Source organism: Lissotriton vulgaris, chromosome 3_1 (assembly GCF_964263255.1).
Source record: "Lissotriton vulgaris chromosome 3_1, aLisVul1.2, whole genome shotgun sequence".
NCBI lineage: Eukaryota > Metazoa > Chordata > Amphibia > Caudata > Salamandridae > Lissotriton > Lissotriton vulgaris.
Window position 1 is genome coordinate 1421399097 of NC_141689.1, and position 18400 is coordinate 1421417496.

General features: G+C 50.3%; 1 protein-coding gene across 2 annotated transcripts in view; it reads left to right on the top strand.

Annotated features, from left to right (window-relative positions):
- Positions 1–18400, top strand: part of AFF1 (ALF transcription elongation factor 1) — a 445670-nt gene that overhangs the window by 347876 nt on the left and 79394 nt on the right. For both annotated transcript variants that reach the window (XM_086961892.1, XM_086961893.1), the window contains one exon: positions 9928–10830. In XM_086961892.1, coding sequence (XP_086818018.1) covers positions 9928–10830 — 903 coding nt within the window. The remainder of the gene's footprint in view (positions 1–9927; positions 10831–18400) is intronic.

An 18400-nucleotide genomic window follows, 5' to 3' on the forward strand; every position in this document is an offset into this window, starting at 1 on the left:
TTATAGTCTCAATTCGCCCCCACCAGGTCATGAATTTGGGAGACCATGCCTCAAGTTGCTTTCTGATCTTGTCTAGCACCAGCTTCTCATTGTGTCTAAGGGTGGTGAACAGGTCAGTACTAAAGTAGATACCCAGGTATCTGATGTGACCCGGCTGCCACTTGATTCCCGATGTACCCAGCACCTCTTTGTTGCAGTGGATGTTTAGCTGAATGCATTCTGACTTATCATTGTTAAGTTTTATATCCTGAAAGGGTAGCGTATTCGTTGATTGTGGACATGAGGGCTTCTATCGAGGCCTTTGGCTGTTCTGTCATTATTATTAGGTCGTCTGCGTAGGCAGCTACTTTTATAATAGTCTCGCCGATACATATCCCTCCTATTTCTCTGTTTAGTTTAATGCTTTGGATTAGGGGCTCTAGCGCCAGGAGGAATAGGGCGGGCGATAGCGGGCATCCCTGTCTCGTGCCTTGTTGAAGTGTCTGTGGTTCTGACAGGCCCCCGTTTATTGTGATGCATGCCGTGGGTGTCTGGTACAGGGCCATTATAATTTTTATGCAGTCCTCCCCTAGGTTGAAGTTTTCCATGCATTGCTCTAGGAAAGCCCATGAGACTTTATCGAAGGCTTTCTCCGCGTCTAGCGCTATGGCAACGGCTTGGAAGGTGCTCTTAGAGGCTTGTTCTAAGACATGACATAGAAGGCGTGTGTTGTTACTGGCCATATTCTGCCTTTCATGTAGCCCACCTGGGTGTTACTTATCAGTTTGGGCAGTATCCAGTTTAATCTTGTTGCTAGAATCATTGCATAGATTTTGCAATCTACGTTGATGAGGGAGATTGGTCTGTAGTTTTTCGGTAGTTGTTGATCTTTGTCATTTTTGGGTTTAACTGTTATGGTAGCTCCTGTCATGGTTGCTGGTATTCTCCCTGTGTTGTGCTGCTTGGTTAAATACTCTTTTCATGAGTGGTGCGAGTTGCGGTAGGAAGGATTTGAAGAAGTGTCCCGTGTAACCATCCGGGCCGAGGGCTTTGTTCTTTTTTAGGAACCTGACTGCCATTTCTATCTCTGCTGTGGTAAAGTCCGCCCCCAGTTTCATGCTGTCCGCACTATCTAGCTTCGTTAGCCCTAATCTTTCTAGGTACTTTTTGCATGCATCTTTATCTAGTTGTTTGTCGTTTTTGTAAAGGTCTGAGTAAAATTGCCTGAAGACTCTAAGGATGTCCTTGTGTTTGGTGTATGTTTTGCTGTCAGTTTCAGTGATCCCTGTGACTGCCCTCTGATTGTTTTTATATTTCAGATATGAGGCCAGGAGTTTCCCCGCTCCATTAGCTTCGCATAGGTTCAGTGCTTTACATCTGTTGAACCAGAGGCTAGCCCTTTCGCTAGTGATTCTGTTGTGTTCATATCTGGCGGTCATTTGTCTGTGAAGACTGTCCTTTATGAATAAGAGTTCAAGTTTTTTTGATTTCTGCTTCTAACTCAGTCTCAAGTTCGCCTTCTTGCGAATCCTAGCTGATATGTCAATTAGCTTCCCTCTGATTGTGGCCTTCATAGTGTGTCTACGCTGACCTCGTCCTTATCATTTGTGGTCATGTATTCGGTGAGGGTGTCTATGATCTCTTTTCTGTGTGCGGGGTCTGTGGTAGTGCTACTTCTGAACCTCCATCTACGGACTTTTACCTTGTTGTGGTGGCCAACTAGTTTCAGGCTTACTGCTGAATGGTCTGATACTAGCCTGGTTCTATTAGGTGCCTCTTCTATCATGTGCGCGTGGGTCCCTGATATTAGGATGTAGTCTATTCTTGTGTGTGATTAGTGTGGGTTTGAGTAGAAGGTGTAGTCCCTCGTGGTTGAGTGTGTAAGTCGCCATGTGTCTCTGAAGTTTAATCTCGCGCATATGTTGAGGAGTGCTTTGTGGGAGCCAGTAGGGTGGTAGTGACAGTGGGATTGTCTGTCTAACAGTGGGTCTAAGGGCATGTTGATATCACCTGCAACTATCAGCAGCTCGTTCTGTGGAATTTTGGCAAGGGCGTTAGCCACTTCTATTCAGAAGGGGAGATCGTCTGAGTTGGGGCCATACAGGTTTACCACGTGGATCTGGTCGCTCCCTCTTGAGATGTTGGTTATCAGTAGCCTGCCTTCGCTATCGTGCGAGTGTGAGTTTATCGAGAGTTTGGAGTTGTTGGAGATGAGCGTTATGACGCCTCCTCTCTTTCGGGTGGCTTGGGAGCACACAGAGTGGGCAATACACTTTGCTCTAACTAGTTTGTAGCTCTCTTCGTCTAGCTTAGTTTCCTGTAGAAGGACTATGTCACTCTTGGATTTGGCAAGGTAGTCAATTATTGTCCTGCGCTTAATGGGGTGGTTCTAACCTTAACCTTTAGGGAGGTTATTTTTAGGTCGGTCGCTAGCGCGGCAGGAATGTTGCTAGCCATTATCTAGGTTGTATGGGTGCTGCTCTCTGTGCCCAACCCTCAAGGGCCTATTCAATAGTCCCAATGTCTGGATCCTGCGGTAGTGTAGTTTGAATAAGTAAAGACAAGAAAATGTGAAAGTTAGATTAAAGAAAAGTCCTATCATTCCCCCCCCCCCCCACTCCTATCACTGGCTTCCCCCACCCCGCCTCCCCCCCTCGCCCCCTCCCACTCCCTCCCCCTTCTCCCCGCATCTAGATTCTGAAAGGTGCGACGGCAGGATCGCCATTGTGCCTCCCGGAGCCAAGTCTGATTCAAGTTGATGCAAAAGGTAATTTGGAGGTAGTAGTTTTGTATAGGCGAGTGACCGGCTCAGGCGTTGCATATCAGCGGGAGCCTGGATGCCTCACGTGTTGAGGCTGACAGTCATGATTGTAAACAACAGCGTGGGAGTCCAATACTAGATAAAAAGGATACTCTGTGTTCTGGACTGCCGACATGTCGTGCTTTCGGAGTCCCTGTTTCCTTGAGGTAGGTACGGTTCAAAACTTCTTTCTACTTGGGGACACCCCCGCGCCGCACGGCCACCAGCTGCTGCGTGTGTTCCCCTCTGCCTGCCTTCTGCCTCGCCGCCGGCCTCGCTGACGCCGTGGTCGCTCCCCTCTGGTTTCCCAGTTGTTTTGCCCTAAATTTGTGCTTGTCTGTTTCTGCCGTCTGCTCGCGTATTTTGCTGTTTTTCCTTGTTTTGACCGTAATTTGTGCTTGTCTGTTTCTGCCGTCTGCTCGCGTATTTTGCTGTTTTTCCTTGTTTTGCCCGTAATTTGTGCTTGTCTGTTTCTGCCGTCTGCTCGCGTATTTTGCCGTTTTTATTTGTTTTGCCCTAAATTTGTGCCTGTTAATTTCTTTGTATCCCCTGTGCCGTGTCCAGTTTCCTTCCTGATTGGCCGCCTACCTCGCCGCCCTCCGCTCTCGCTTCCCGCCACCGCCATTGGCCCCGCCCCTTTTTCTCTTCTGTTCCCTCCCCGCTCCCGCCTCCCAGCTGCTCCGCCCACCCGCGCACTTCGCCTTAAATGGCGACCGTGCGGACGTGCAGCGGTCACGCGCAGCGGGCGCGCCGATTGTGCGCCGAAGGCGCGCCAAAGGTAAGCCCGTCTACGCCCGTCCGCGACCGGATCGCGACCAGCGCCAGGACCCCTGGCCCACGAAGACCCCGACCGACCCGCCTGACGTACTCCGCCGCCACCCTCACCGCTCTCAACACCGGCCGACTCCCAGAATGCCATCAAGCCTCTCCACGACGTACCCACGGACCCTTCAGCTGCCACGCCTGCAAGTTCACCTGCATCCGGACCTGCCTCGCACCAGCACCCACCAAGCCGAACACCAGCAGTACCCACCTCAAGTGCATCCTGCTCAACACCCGCTCCATCCACAGACATGCCATCGAACTCTGGAACCTCCTCGACACCACAGCTCCAGACGTGGCCTTCCTCACGGAGACCTGGATGAACGCCTCTTCAGCTCCCGACATCGCCATCGCCATCCCAGAGGGCTACAAGATCGTCCGGAGGGACCGAAACGCCAACCAGATGGGAGGAGGCATCGCCATCATCCACAGGAGCACCATCCGTCTCACGACCAGCACCGACAACTCCCTGACCACCGCCGAACACCTGCATTTCCAGATCCACACCAACCCGAACACCACCCTCAGAGGCACCCTGATCTACCGACCCCCTGGACCACGCACACAATTCAGCGAGGACATCGCCGACTTCGTCAGCCCACATGCCCTCCCCTCCGCTGACTACATCCTCCTGGGAGACCTCAACTTCCATCTGGAGAACAACAACGACCGCAACACCAGCACCCTGCTCGACAACCTCACCAACCTGGGACTCAAGCAACTGGTGTCCACCCCCACCCACCTCGCCGGACACACACTCGACGCTGTCTTCTCATCCAGCAAGGACATCAACTTCAGCCACACCACAGAGCTTCAATGGACGGACCACAGCTGCGTCCACTTCACCTTCAAGAAAACAACGACCCACCACCACCAGCAACAGACCGCCCGCAGAAGCTGGAACAAGATCACAGCAGACCAGCTCGCCACCTCCCTGAGCCAGCACCCTCCTGCCAGCTCAGCGAACCCCAGCCAGGCCGCCGACAACCTCACGAAGTGGATCAGCAACTGCGCGGACGAACTCGCCCCACTGAGGACCCCGCCCAGCAGACCCGGCAGCAAGAAAGCCCCATGGTTCACCGACGAACTCAAGAGCTCCAAGAAGAACTGCCGAGCCCTCGAGAAAGTCTGGAGAAGGGAACCGACACCGGACAACAGGACCTCCTTCAAACTTGCCACCCGGAAACACCACCAGCTGATCCGCGCCGCCAAGAAAACAGCATTCAAGGACCGGTTGGACAACAACGCACACAACTGCAAGGAACTCTTCAACATCGTCAAAGAGCTTTCCAACCCCAGCGCAGGAAACAACGACATCACCCCATCGCAAGACCTCTGCAACTCCCTGGCTTCATACTTCCACAACAAGATCACGGACATACACAACAGCTTCAACAACCAACCAACGCACACCATGACCGAACAACCACCCCCCACCACCACCCTCCACGCCTGGACCCCGATCAGCACCGAAGACACCATCCGCACGATGAACTCCATCCACTCCGGATCACCGACCGACCCCTGCCCTCACCACGTCTTCAACAAAGCCGACGCTGTCATCGCACCCCACCTGCGAGACATCATCAACACATCCCTCGACACCACCATCTTCCCCGAGAGCTGGAAACACGCCGAACTCAGCGCCCTACTCAAGAAACCAACAGCGGACCCCACCGACCTCAAGAATTACCGCCCCATCTCGCTCCTCCCGTTTCCAGCCAAAGTCATCGAGAAGACCGTCAACAAGCAGATGGCCGCTTTCCTCGAGACGAACGGATCCCTCGACCCCTCACAGTCCGGCTTCCGAGCCAACCACAGCACCGAGACCGCCCTCATCGCCGCCACCGACGACATCCGAGCCCTGATGGACAATGGAGAAACAGCGGCCCTCATCCTCCTAGACCTCTCCGCGGCATTCGACACGGTCTGCCACCGCACCCTAGTACGGCGCCTCAGCAACGTCGGAATCCAGGACAAGGCGCTGGAGTGGATCACCTCCTTCCTCGACGGGAGAACACAGAGAGTCCGCCTACCACCGTACAAGTCAGAGGCCACCGAAGTCATCTGCGGCGTCCCCCAAGGATCATCTCTGAGCCCCACCCTCTTCAACGTCTACATGAGCCCCCTCGCGGCCATCGTACGCAAACACAACCTCAGCATAATCTCCTACGCCGACGACACCCAGCTGATCCTCTCCCTGACCAACGACCCCGCCGCCGCCAGAGCCAACCTGCACGAAGGGATGAAAGAGGTAGCCGAGTGGATGACGACCAGCCGCCTGAAACTGAACTCAGACAAGACGGAGGTCCTCATCCTGGGCTCCTCTCCCTCCGCCTGGGACGACTCCTGGTGGCCTCCCGCCCTGGGCACCGCACCCAAACCGACAGACCATGCACGCAACCTGGGCTTCATCCTGGACTCCTCCCTCTCCATGACCAGGCAAGTCAACAACGTCTCCTCGGCATGCTTCAACATCCTACGCATGCTACGGAAGATCTTCTGGTGGATCCCCACCGAGACCAGGAAGACCGTCACCCAGGCCCTCGTCACCAGCCGACTGGACTACGGCAACGCCCTCTACGCCGGGACCACCGCCAAGCTCCAGAAGAGACTCCAGCGGATCCAGAACGCCTCAGCCAGACTCATCCTCGACATCCCACGAACCAGCCACATCTCCGGACATCTGCGAGACCTTCACTGGCTCCCCGTCAACAAAAGAATCACCTTCCGCCTCCTCACCCACGCACACAAAGCCCTACACGACCAAGGCCCGAGCTACCTCAACAGCCGAGTCAACTTCTACGCTCCCAAACGCCACCTCCGATCAGCCAACCACGCCCTCGCCGCCGTCCCCCGCATCCGAAGAGCGACTACAGGAGGAAGGTCCTTCTCCCACCTGGCCGCCAAGACCTGGAACTCCCTCCCGACCGACCTGCGCCTGACCCAAGACCACCTCTCCTTCAGGAAGAAGCTGAAGACCTGGCTGTTCGAGCAGTAGCGGCTCCCCCCCCCCCCCAGCGCCTTGAGACCCCACGGGTATGTAGCGCGCTTTATAAGTGTCACTGATTGATTGATTGATTGACTTTCTTTGAGGTAGGTCCGGTTGCTTTGGAGTACTCTGGCTGGTTCTTCTTGAGGTATCTGACGGTTGCATTGTTTGTGGAGTGTTGGGTCAGTTTCTTTGTGTCTTTAATCACTAGTAAGATCAGGAGAGGGCCCTCTTTTGGCGGTGGAGGGCCTTTAAGGTATTGGTGCAGGTCATGTGGGTCAGTGAAGAAGTGGCTTTTGCCCTCATTGGTTATTTTGATGGCTGGGGCTACGAAGGTGAATAGGATTCCTCTGCTTTTCAGCGCTTGGCGTTGGGCGAGGAAGCCTTTCCTGATGTCTACTGTTGTTTTGTATTCGTCTTGCGTCAGTATGATTTTTTGCCCTTTCCAGATGATCTGGTTGTTCTTTCTGGCGTAGTGAAAAATCTTCTCCGTCTGCTGAGATCTCAGTGGCTTGCAGATGATGGGTCTGGTGAATTTTGTCGCGAGCTGTCTTGAAGCAGGAACTCTGAAAGCCCTATCCAGTTCGAATTGGCGGTCAAATTCTAGGTTTGTGATCTTCAGGGATTCCCAGTATTCGTATGTTTCCCCTGCGGCTCTTGTCTTCCAATTCGGCCGTTAGCCTTTGCAAAGAGTCTGTTTTTGTGCCCAGTTCTCTCACTTTTCTTTTAGTGCATTGAGTGGTGTCCTCTGTATCACTGATGCGCTGCTCTGCCGCTGCGAGCCTGGTGTTCACTGTGCTCAGATCGGCCCTGACTGCAGCTAATTCCAGTTGTATGGATTCAGTGGTGAGTTTTGTAGATTTCGCTAGGTCGTGTACCTCAGCCAGTTTTTTTAGGATGGTGTCAAGCGTGGTGTTCATGTCCGGCTTCTGCTTTATTGGCGAGTCTGATATCAACGGTTCACCTTTGCTTTTTTTCTGAAGTTGCGCTTGCAGCCTGGATTCCCTGTCAGCCATGTTTATTTCCGTGTTCGGAGTGTGTGCGGCTGGTGGTCCTTAAAACCCCCGTAGGGTGTCTTTCTATTCCCCTGCTGTGGATTTGCGGGTGGGTGACCTGTCACTAGTAGCTAAAGCCTTTGCTCTTTGATGGGCACCCTGTGCTTCTGGTTGAGGGCTGTCCCCTACATCAGTCGTTGCGCTCGCTAGTTACGTCCTCCTTTTCCCGCGCACCGGCTCGCTTCGGATACTTCAAGAGTTCGGTGGCAAGATGTTCGTTCTGGATCCGTTGGTTGAGGGCTTATGCCGATTGTATCTCTTTATGGCAGTGTTTTTTGTGACTTCGGGGACTCCGGGGCTGTTACTCGCTGGGGCTGCTTCTTGTGTGCACCTTCTTGCTCTCCACGGCTAGTCCGCTGTCTGCTGTTGCCGGTTATTACAGTGTCGACCTGGCTGAGATCTTGGGGGGGAGGGGGGACGGGGGGGAGGGGGGATGGCGGGGGGAGGGGGAGAAAGAGGCGAAAACTCTGGTTCTGAGCGCCTGGAGGCGCCGAGCTGCTTCTCGTCGTGCTCCCGTTTCGCCTGCGCTCCTGCTAGTCTGCCTCTCTTTGATGTGGAGCTGTGGTTGCCTCTCTTCGCCCTGCTAGCTGAAGCTGTGCTGGCCGGTATCCTCTTGTCTGGGGGGAGTTGTTACCGGCTGGGGTTCCTGTTTGCGGGCACCATGTTTTCCATCACGTTTTATTTGCTGCTTTAGTATGCCGCAGTTGTTTTGGGGTGTTCCGGTGCAGCCCTGGCTGGGTTCTTGGTGGACGTGGGGAACTGACATAGCGTTGGTTTATTGAGCTCGGAGGCGCCAAGTGATTCCTGATCCTGCTCCCTGTTCCGGGGCTGTCCGCTCCTCCTCTGCTGTGTGCCTCGCATTGTTGTGTTGCCGGGGCGGTCGAAATGGGGCAATGGCGCGGTGGCGCTGAGGTGCTACTGCTCCTTCTTCCTGATCTTCTTGCGCCTTGCCCCTCCCCCGCTTGCCTGCCTCGGGTTGCTGTGGTGCTGAGGTGACTGGGATGGGGCGGTGCGGCGAGGGGGCGGCAGGGGAGTTGCGGTACCTGCTTCGGTCGGTGTTCTCGATTTTCCCTTCCTCGATCCGCTTTTCAAATCTATGCTGCCCGGTACCTTCTTGTTTGGGGGAGCTGTTTACGGCTGGAGCCGGTCGCCATCTAGGATCCCTTTCACCCCATCCCCTATCTCCTCTGATAACGCCGGGCTCCGCTCCTGGTAAGTCCTGTGTCCTCGTCTAGGTCGCTACCTGTAGCTGTTTTGTTCCAATCACTTTTGCTGCGTTTTTTGGTTATTATAGCTTCGTTCTTCGCTCGTAAAGTCCAGTCGCTGGCTCCGTTCTGGCGCGACGGCTCGATCAGGCAGCCATTAGCTACTGCCTTCCAAGCCACGCCCCTTAAATACTTTGGTATGGAGAAATGACTGCTTCTTTTCTACTTGCTCATTTCCATAACCCATTCAGGATTAAGGTTACAACTTATAGGATGCATTACTGCATCAACTTCAGAAAGTCCTTTTATGTCCATACTTCAGGGGATGTTTTGTCTGCAAGGCAGGTGTACAAAGTATGTTTGTACAAGACAAGACTAATAATTCATTTAAAGGAGTGTTATAGTGGTGAAGCTGGACAAAATTGAAGATTTGCAGTTTGCTTACCTACCAAAGTTTTAGGCAAACATGCCTCATGACCCAAGCAGATCCATCTGTGGCAAATGCTGCCTTGGTGGTGGTGAAACTACAACCACCTCGATTCAGCTGGTTATTGTGGAGTTAATTAGTTATCTACTTGTGCCACAGAAACATGTATTTATTCCCACTACACCAACATTCTAGATTGAAGTTTCCCTTTAAAAGTACACATATTAACTGTGACCTCTTGCTGGTCGAGTTAAATAATAGTTTTTCCCTGTTGCAAGAAAAAAATGATCTTAACTGGAAACATTATCTTAAAGGCTACATGCTAATTTTGTTCTATCATTAAGTGCAAAAAATTGTATATATTTGTACACTGATATTGGGGCAAGCAATATTGTCAAAGACGATATAAAATGTGAGTCTGGTGTGAACGTTTGCTCGTGTCTCGTTTCTTCTGACATATTTTTTGCAGCACAAGGGGAACACAATCTCACACGGGAAACATAATCTAGTCAGTTTCAACATGTATATTATTTAGAAGAGTCAAATATTTTAGGTTCGATGTTGAAATATTCCCACATGTTTTATTGCTTCCTTCTTTTATAACTGTGCGTTACAGCTCATTTAAAAATGTTTCTCTTTTTTTGTAGTCTAATCCTCCTACATCAAATACATGGCAGCTAAAATATTTTATGAACAAGGGCAGTCAACCGGCCCCTCTGACAGATCATCCAAATGAGGAGGACCATGAGCCACAGAACGACCAAGAAAGCAAAGAAGAGGATACATCCACCAGCTTTTCTCGTGACACCCCTGAGGCGAAAGAGCCTGTTCTCCAAAACACACCAAGACCGTCTCAGGAGGGACACCACCAAGGCAAAAAAAGTTGCCAGAAATCTCCTGTAGTGCACAGTGAGGGGGCCACCCCTAGGCAGACTGTTGGTACCAAGCAGCCCAGGAAGCCAGGAAAAGCGTTAGTACCAGAGCAGCCCAAGGGGGGACTTCAAGTGGAAAGTGAGCCTGCCTCTTATGGGACAAATGAGCAGCCTTCCAAAGAAAAGCCAAAAGTAAAAACGAAAGTGGAGCCAGGTGATAAAAAGGAACCAAAACCAACAGATTTGTTATCATCTGAAAAGAAAAAGCACAGGAGCTCACATCAGATCACAAACAAGACACTTCCAGACTGTGGGACTGAAAAGACCCATGTGGCCCGTGTTCGCGTTGAACTCTCTGGTGGCCATCAAAGCCATAAACAAAACACTGCCCACAACAGGACTAGTGATAGTAAACCCACAGTTGTGATCCGTGAAGAGAACCACAGAGACAAAGTGCCGGTACCCAATAGAGAACACAAATCGTCATCACAGAAGGAGCAACAAACTCCTGAATCACTTATCGTGAAATTTGAACTTTCCCTCCTTTCAAGGATTCCACAGAAAAGCAATCATCAAAAGAAAAACAAGGTGGAGGGCAAAGAGGCAACAAGCAGACCGAAGCAGGATTCAGAAAAGAAACGTGCAGATGCCTTTCTGAAGGTGCCGCAGAAACGGAAGGTGAGGCGAACATCATCATTGTATGTAAAATGTGGTGCAACTTTTCATACCCAATTATATATGACAAACTTCTTGAGTGAATCCACAACAAATGCATTTCTTTAGTGTATAACGATAGATCTATGCTACAAAGATCTCCTTTGAAAGTACAGATTGGGATTGATTGGGTAGCCTAAAAGTCTGCATCGTTCATTGTTACCCACTGGCTACATTTCAACGGCAACAGAGCAATGAAAAAGAAGATGGATTTGACGTGCTACAATAGTCCTACCCGATCCACTGAATAATACACATTTTGATGTTAACCGGGTTGTTACAGTAGGTGGCATTAGGAATATCTGCTGTTAACCAATGTGCAGATTTGCCTAAATAAAGTTCCCTGTAAACCAAGACCTAATAACTATTTTATTTTATAAACAGTGCAACAATTTTTAATGTCCATGCTTGTAACCATTGCACGGATTATTATTAATATGCATAACTCGCACTACCTGACTTTATACAAGCTAACTGATACATTTAATAAATGTGTGTTTCCATTTGGTTCTAGTTACCATTCATGGTCTCCAAACGTATAAGCGAAAACTCAAGGATCACAATAGAACACCTTCCTGTGGAAATATGTATGCTTAGAGTTGATTCACTTACTGTTAATTAATGTAATGGAAGTAAAAGTAGTTCACCAGCATAGCTTTAACAATTTTTAAACAACAAAAGGCACAAAAGATGCAATTTCTCGTAGATAAATTATATAATTCCTTATGAATTTCATAAAGGCTTAACACAGCAGCTAAGACATTCATAGAAATTCTTTAAAACGATAAAGGTGAGCAAAAAAAGAAAAAAATAATAGCCAACCACATCACTGTACAATTCAACACATTTTCAATTCAAAATGTTTTCTTTTGTACCCTGTTCTCCTATTAAGATATTGGGCTTCAAGCGTTGGTGTGCATATTAACATTTTAAAATGAAGGGTGCATTGTTCACCCTACTTTTTCTCAGTGATTGGCTTTTTTTGAGTGATGAATTCTAAGGAGAGCATCACTTGTATGTGTCTCATGTTGGCCTATTCAGAGTCACCATCTTTTTTTAGAATAATTAACAGGTTTGCATCCCCTTAACTATCTGTAAAAATGTTACAATGCAACTATATTGTTTATGTAGACTATTTCAAAGACAATTAGTAGAGAATGTAAGCTAGGGCTCGGAGAAAACAAGTTTGACGCAGCCGATGTCTAGACACAATTGTGTGAGCAGCTACGCCATTCTAAAACTACATCTGCAAATGTGCTTGTTTGCGTGTTTCCTCTTTTCATTTGTTTTCATGAATGTGTTTTTTTTTAAACAATTTTTGTTGAACATTTCTCATGGTATTGTATTGACAGTATGTGTACAAGGCATACAGATATACATCCAACATTATGTCCACGTTCCTTCTCATAGTATTCAAAAGGCAGATTAATGAGTACTAATTACATTTTGTGTGCTTCTCGTTCCCAAAAACCATACATTCGGTAAGGAACCCATGACACCTTCTTGTCACATGCTAGTATCCAACTCAGATTCCTCCACCTGGGAGTGTTCACATATATTGCCCGTATAACCATTCCAGCCTCCCCGAACCTACGCCCACTTTTTCAGACATCCTCGATGAATATACACTGATTTTTCCGCCACCATTGCCGTGTCCATATCTTTACACCATAGGCTGAGAGTAGGGCCAGCCCTAGAGCCCCAGCATTGCACGATGTTGCATTTTGCTATCGTCATGCCTAGTGTTACCTAATCTTGGGCAATCCCAGTGAGGTCTGTAGGCTCGCAGATATTGCATAAGCAGCATCTCGGGTCTGGCAATATCGTAACATGTGTGAACTTTGAAAGTGTTCGCATCACCGCCACCCAGTAAGAAACAACCCTGGGGCACTGCTAAATAGTATGGAAGAATGTACCTGCTTCTCTGCATTGTCTGAGGCAGAGTGGTGTGTCTGTATGGTGTATCTTGTGGAGGAGTGTCCTAGTGTAATACGTGCGGTGTAAAATTTTAAGCTGTACTAGTCTTAGCCGCGATGGGATTGCAGCCTCTCTGGGGGACGCAAGCGCTTCCCGCCAATCAGCCGCCTCAATGTCCCCTAGATCGATTTCCCATGTAGCCTTCAGTGCTGCTGTGGGATCCGAGTAATTGTTGATTATCTTATGGTAGGTAAGTGAGATCGCTTTTGTCTGTAGATGATCCATTAAGAGTCTATCCTCCAGTGGTGAGGATTCTTCAGGTCTTGTCCCTGGGGGTAGGAGGGATTGGAGTGCATGCTTAATTTGCAAATAGCTAAACCGTTCTGTCTGTGCCAGGCCATAGGTGGCTTGTAGATGAGCAAAGGTGACCATTTCTCCACCTATTGCCATAGGTCTCCAACTGTGGATATACCTATTCGGTCCCAATTGCGGAAACCCTTGGTATTGCCCAGCATCCAGAGTCACTTTGTGTCCCATAGCCGCATCGCATGTGTCACTACTCCCTCCCAGTGCAATGCTTTCTGCGTCTCAAACCATATGCGTATTGTATGTGACTTTGGACCTGTTATGTTGGGCCTCTTCTTTTTATTGTATAGTGTCCCCATGATCACTGATGGGGCTAGTAGGTGTCTGTCTAGCCTAAACGCTAGATCCTCTTGGGGGATGCGGAGCCATTGATTAATAGCCACAAGCTGGGATGCCCAATAGTGTACTTTGATGTCTGGAAGAGCTATTCCTCCATCATACCAGCTTCTGGTTAGTTTGTGTAGGGCTATGCGGGGCGTCTTCCCATCCCATAGTAAGGTTGTCACTTCCGCATTAATCGCGGCGAAGTACGCAGCGGGGACAGGGAACAGTGTATTCTGTAGCGCGTACAAGAACCGTGGGAGTGTCATCATCTTAAAGAGTGCGGCTCTCCCCAGTAGCGTCAGAGGTAGTGTGAGCCAGTGCTTGACATCGTTTTTTAATCGCGATACGGGTTGCGTCAAGTTCCGTTTCGTAAACTGTGTGCGGTCATGTGTGATAAATATCCCATGATACCTAAACCCGTCTGTGACTATCTGGAGCGTACATCCACGCGGGAGTCGTGGAGGAGGGCCATGCAAGATATAGAGAAGCGACTTCTCCCATTTGATGGTATATCCCAATACACGCCCATAGGCCGCACAGATGTCTAAGAGGCATGTGATGGATCGTGCCTGGGACGTTAAGTATAGTAGTATATCATCCGCGTAAAGCGAAATGCGGTCCTCCCATCCATCGGTCCATTTCAGCCTTCGTATTGTCAGGTCTTGCCTGATCCTTGCCGCCAGTGGTTCAAGTACTATCGCAAGTAAAAGTGGCGATAAAGGACAGCCTTGCCGTATCCCTCTACTTAGTTTGAATTCAGTCGATAAATGGCAGTTGACCACTAGCTGTGCCACTGGCTTCGTGTACAGTAGTTGGACCCATGCACAGAACTTAGGTCCGAATCTCATACGCCTAAGCACTGTGAAAAGAAAAGGCCATTCCACTAAGTCAAATGCCATTCGGGCATCCAGGGAGAGTATAGCTGCATCTTCAGCAATGGTCGATTTAAGTTCCAGCACGCCATGCAGCCTTCTGACATTTAGCGCTGTTTTGCGGTGGAGCATAAAGCCGGACTGGCCCGGATGAATCACTGTTGATAAGTGTGGTTGCAGCCTGGTTGCAAGTGTCTTGGCTAGTATTTTGGCCTCTGCATTCAGGAGGGAGATCGGTCTATAGGATGTGCACTCATGTGGTGGCTTACCGGGCTTATTTATCGCGACTATGGTGGCGAGTCTCTGGTCTTTAGGCAGAATACCTCTGTCTAGACTCTCCCTGTACATGGCTAGTAGGTGTGGTACAAGCTGTGTGGCCTCCCGCCTATAAAATTCAATTTGGGATCCCGGTGGCCCCCAACGCCTTCCCTGTGTGGAACGCCCTAATGGATTGTATAAGTTTCACCAGAGTAATATCTTCATCTAGGGCAGCTATGGCCTCTGCACCTAGCGCAGGCATGCGTATATCCTGTATATATGCCATATTCTCGTCTTCCAGTGCAGTGGCAAGGGGTGTATAGATTGTCTTGTAGTGTTGTGCGAGCACTTCAGTGATTTGGTGTGGTGTAGTTACTAGGTCCCCATCGGTGGATCTTATCTGAGCTATCCAATTGTGTGCCCTTTCTTTCTTTCCCAACCAGGCCAGTAACCGGCCTGCTTTATCCCCCTGCTCATAAATCGTGTGTTGTGTCTTAGTCAGTCTAGTGGCGGCCTCTTCATGTGCGAATGATTTATATTCCTGCTGTGCAAAGTGTAGTCTATGTGCGGTCTCCTCAGTAGTGCTTGCTGCCAGGGCTGCTTCTGCCTGTGCGACCTCTAATTCCAGCCCGTCAATGTGTTTCTGGCTCTCTCGCCTATGACCCGTAATTAGGGAGATAGCATGTCCTCTGAGCACTGTCTTGTATGCCTGCCATAGGGTAGTAGGAGAGGAGACCGAGTGCTGATTTTCTTCGAAATAGCATTTAGTCGCCTTAATGAGGTCTTTACTTATCTTACGGTCCTTGAGATACCCTGGGCGGATCGGGAACAGCCTCTGGTTTTGTGGGGCATATGGTGCATATGTTATTAGGATTGAGGAGTGATCCGATAGGCCTCTGGGCAAGTGTCTGACCTCCGCTAAACCTAGTACCCCTGTGGCCAGAGTAAAGATATAGTCGAGTCTGGATAGGCTATTGTGCACTCCTGAATGGAATATGAACTGCCTGTCTTCTGGGTGTCTAGGTCTCCTTAGATCCAGCAGCCAAAGCTCATCTACAAACTCCCGCAGTCTCCGAGTGGCGCTACTTGTGGTTCTTGGGGGCTGTCGGTCAATGTCTGCATTCATGGTGGCATTGAAATCTCCCCCCATAATCAGTTGCCCCTGGGGAAGTGTAAGCAGGAACCTCCCGAGATCTGGGAAGGCGATCTGATGTAACGTAGGTGGTATATATAGTGACACGACATTGTACAGCCTACCATCCCACTGGCACGAGAGTGCAATAAATCTACCCTGATCATCATGATGGGACCCAATTACTATCAAGGGAAAGCGCTTGTTTACAAGAATGCCAACTCCTCTAGAGCCAGAGGTGAAGTCTTAGTGCCCCACCATCCGAAAGCCCCAGCGGTCTAGAGCTTTGACTGTCGATCCTTGTTGGTGGGTCTCTTGGAGGAGCACCACTGCTGGAGTCTTCCGCTTAGAATACTGTATCACCAACTCACGCTTAATTTTGTCCCCCAACCCATTTACAATCCATGAAATCACAGTCAGCGGGAGGCCCTGTCTCTGGGCGGTTTGCGTTCGTAGGGCTCCGTCCCTGTTACCTTGGTGTGTTTCTGCCATAGGCATCGGTTGAAGTCAAGTTATCTTGAGCTATTTCAGATCTGCAAGCCATGTAATACATTAGAGCAATTCTTCAGATAATCTTACAACAAAAAACTTGTAACATACCCAGTAACTTTGTCATTAACTGATCCCGTCCCTTCACCCCCTCCCTTCCTCCCTGCCTAGTGGAATTAGAACTACCTGCCTCCCCAACTTAGCAGAGTGCTTGAACCCCATAACTGTGTACTTGCATGAGGGGGGAGAGTCGCTCCGTGACCCCTGCATCACCCCAATACAGTTGTTTGTTTTAGGACATGCATTCCCCACATGTGCCCTCCCCTTCAGGGGTGAAATGTTAACCTATCATCTCATAATTGAGTCCAGTGTTCTTTCCATTTAGTCTGCAGGGTCAATGATTTTGTCTCCGCTTTACATTCTGTCGGCCTTTTGGTGGGTGGGCTCTGGCCCTCTGTAGAGGTGCATTTCGGTGAATCAGCAGCTCTTAGGACGTCTCTCGTGTCGTAACGGTACTCCCTTCAGGGCGTCATTCAGCTCCACTCTCGTGTCCTGCGTCAGTGAGCATTACTGGTGATCCTTCAGCCTCCTCGTGTTGAGCAGCTTGCGGGGGTTGTTGTATTCTTCCGGCCTCCCGTCTGTTGTGTCCCTTGGTAGGGCGCCAGCCCTCCAGCCAGTCTTGCGCCTCTTCCGGTGATGTAAAAAAAAAACAGCTCTTACCTTCTGCTTCGACTCTTAACTTTGCCGGAAAGAGCATTGCATATTTTAGTTCTCTACTGCGAAGCTCTCTCTTGACTTCTGTAAAATGTCGTTGTTGTTTAGTGACTGCAGCTTTGTAGTCCGGCTATAGAGTCACCTCATTTATCAAACCTCAGGGGGGGACCAACCCGAGCCTGCCTGTAAGTTCGCATCTCGATCTCTGAAGTTGAATATGCGTGCCAGGATAGGCCGTGGGGGGCTCCTGGCTTGGGTCGTCCGCCTGGCACTCGGTGGGTTCTTTCCACCGAGAAGAATTTTGAAAGTCCCCGTGGTTGCAATTGGGATTGGATTAGTTCTTCCACAACAAGATTCAGAGCCGGCCCTTTGACACTTTCTGTTACACCTACCAGGCGGACGTTATTTTGCTGCGATCGCCCTTCTTGATCGTCCAGCTTCTCCGCCAACTGCCTGGTTGTAGCTTCTAGTTGTCGTACCTGGCGCTGCAGGGTGGCCATATCTGCTGATAGGGTTGTCGTAGTGGCTTCGACCTCCGCCACTCTAGTGCTCATTTTGAAGATGTCGGCCCGAAGTAACGTTATGTCGCAGGATATGGTGCCAATAGAGTTTTGCATAAGTTGTAGTGCGGACATCACATCATGTAGGGTGATCTCCTTTGGTTGCTCCGTCTGCTGACTGTTTGTGGCAGTCGATGTCGCCTCCAGGGCTTCTTTTTGTTCCCTGGCGGTGGCCTATTTATCTATACGGTTGCTCTGTACCGTCCTCGGTCGACTACCGGCCATGGTGTTCCTGATGCGTGCGGGCCAAGCTCGCCCGAGAGGAGTAAACAAACAGCAATTTGAAGGGGGGGGGCTTTACAGGCCACTCACTGTCCTTGTTTAATCAGTGCTGGGGGTGGGTGCTCGTTAGCTTTTGTCCTTGGCACCCCGTTGCGCCCCCGCTAGGATGGTGCTTCTTCTCTTTCTGTCGGGCAGCTCACAGAGGCCCAAGGGGGGGCTGTTAGTGTAAGCCCGTTGGTGTCTGACTTATACTGTGTGTACTATGGCTGTGAGCCCAGTAGCTTCCTCATTGGGCAATTGTCACTTTTCCTGTTTATTTATGGCTGGCCGCCCCCCAGTGTGTGCCCCCTTCTCCAAGGGTGATATCTTTGCTGCCCAGCGTGCCCCGTACCTCTTGTCCCCGTGAGTCTGTTGATGCCTGCACTCGGCGTCCAGGCCTCGTGTCCCGACCAGTCTTTTGCAGCATAGGTGCCGGAGGCCTGCGCTTTCCCTTCCCTGAGACGTTCGCTCTACTTTGCCTCGTCACTCACGGTGGCCCCAGCCTCACCCACAATCCGTTGGCTGTCCGATCGACACCGGGATGCGTCCTCGCTGCGAGGTGTATGCGGCCAAATCTCGTCCGAAGCCAGGAGCGTGATACGCCGCCGGCCTAGCCCTCTGGCGGACGCTGCAATCACTGG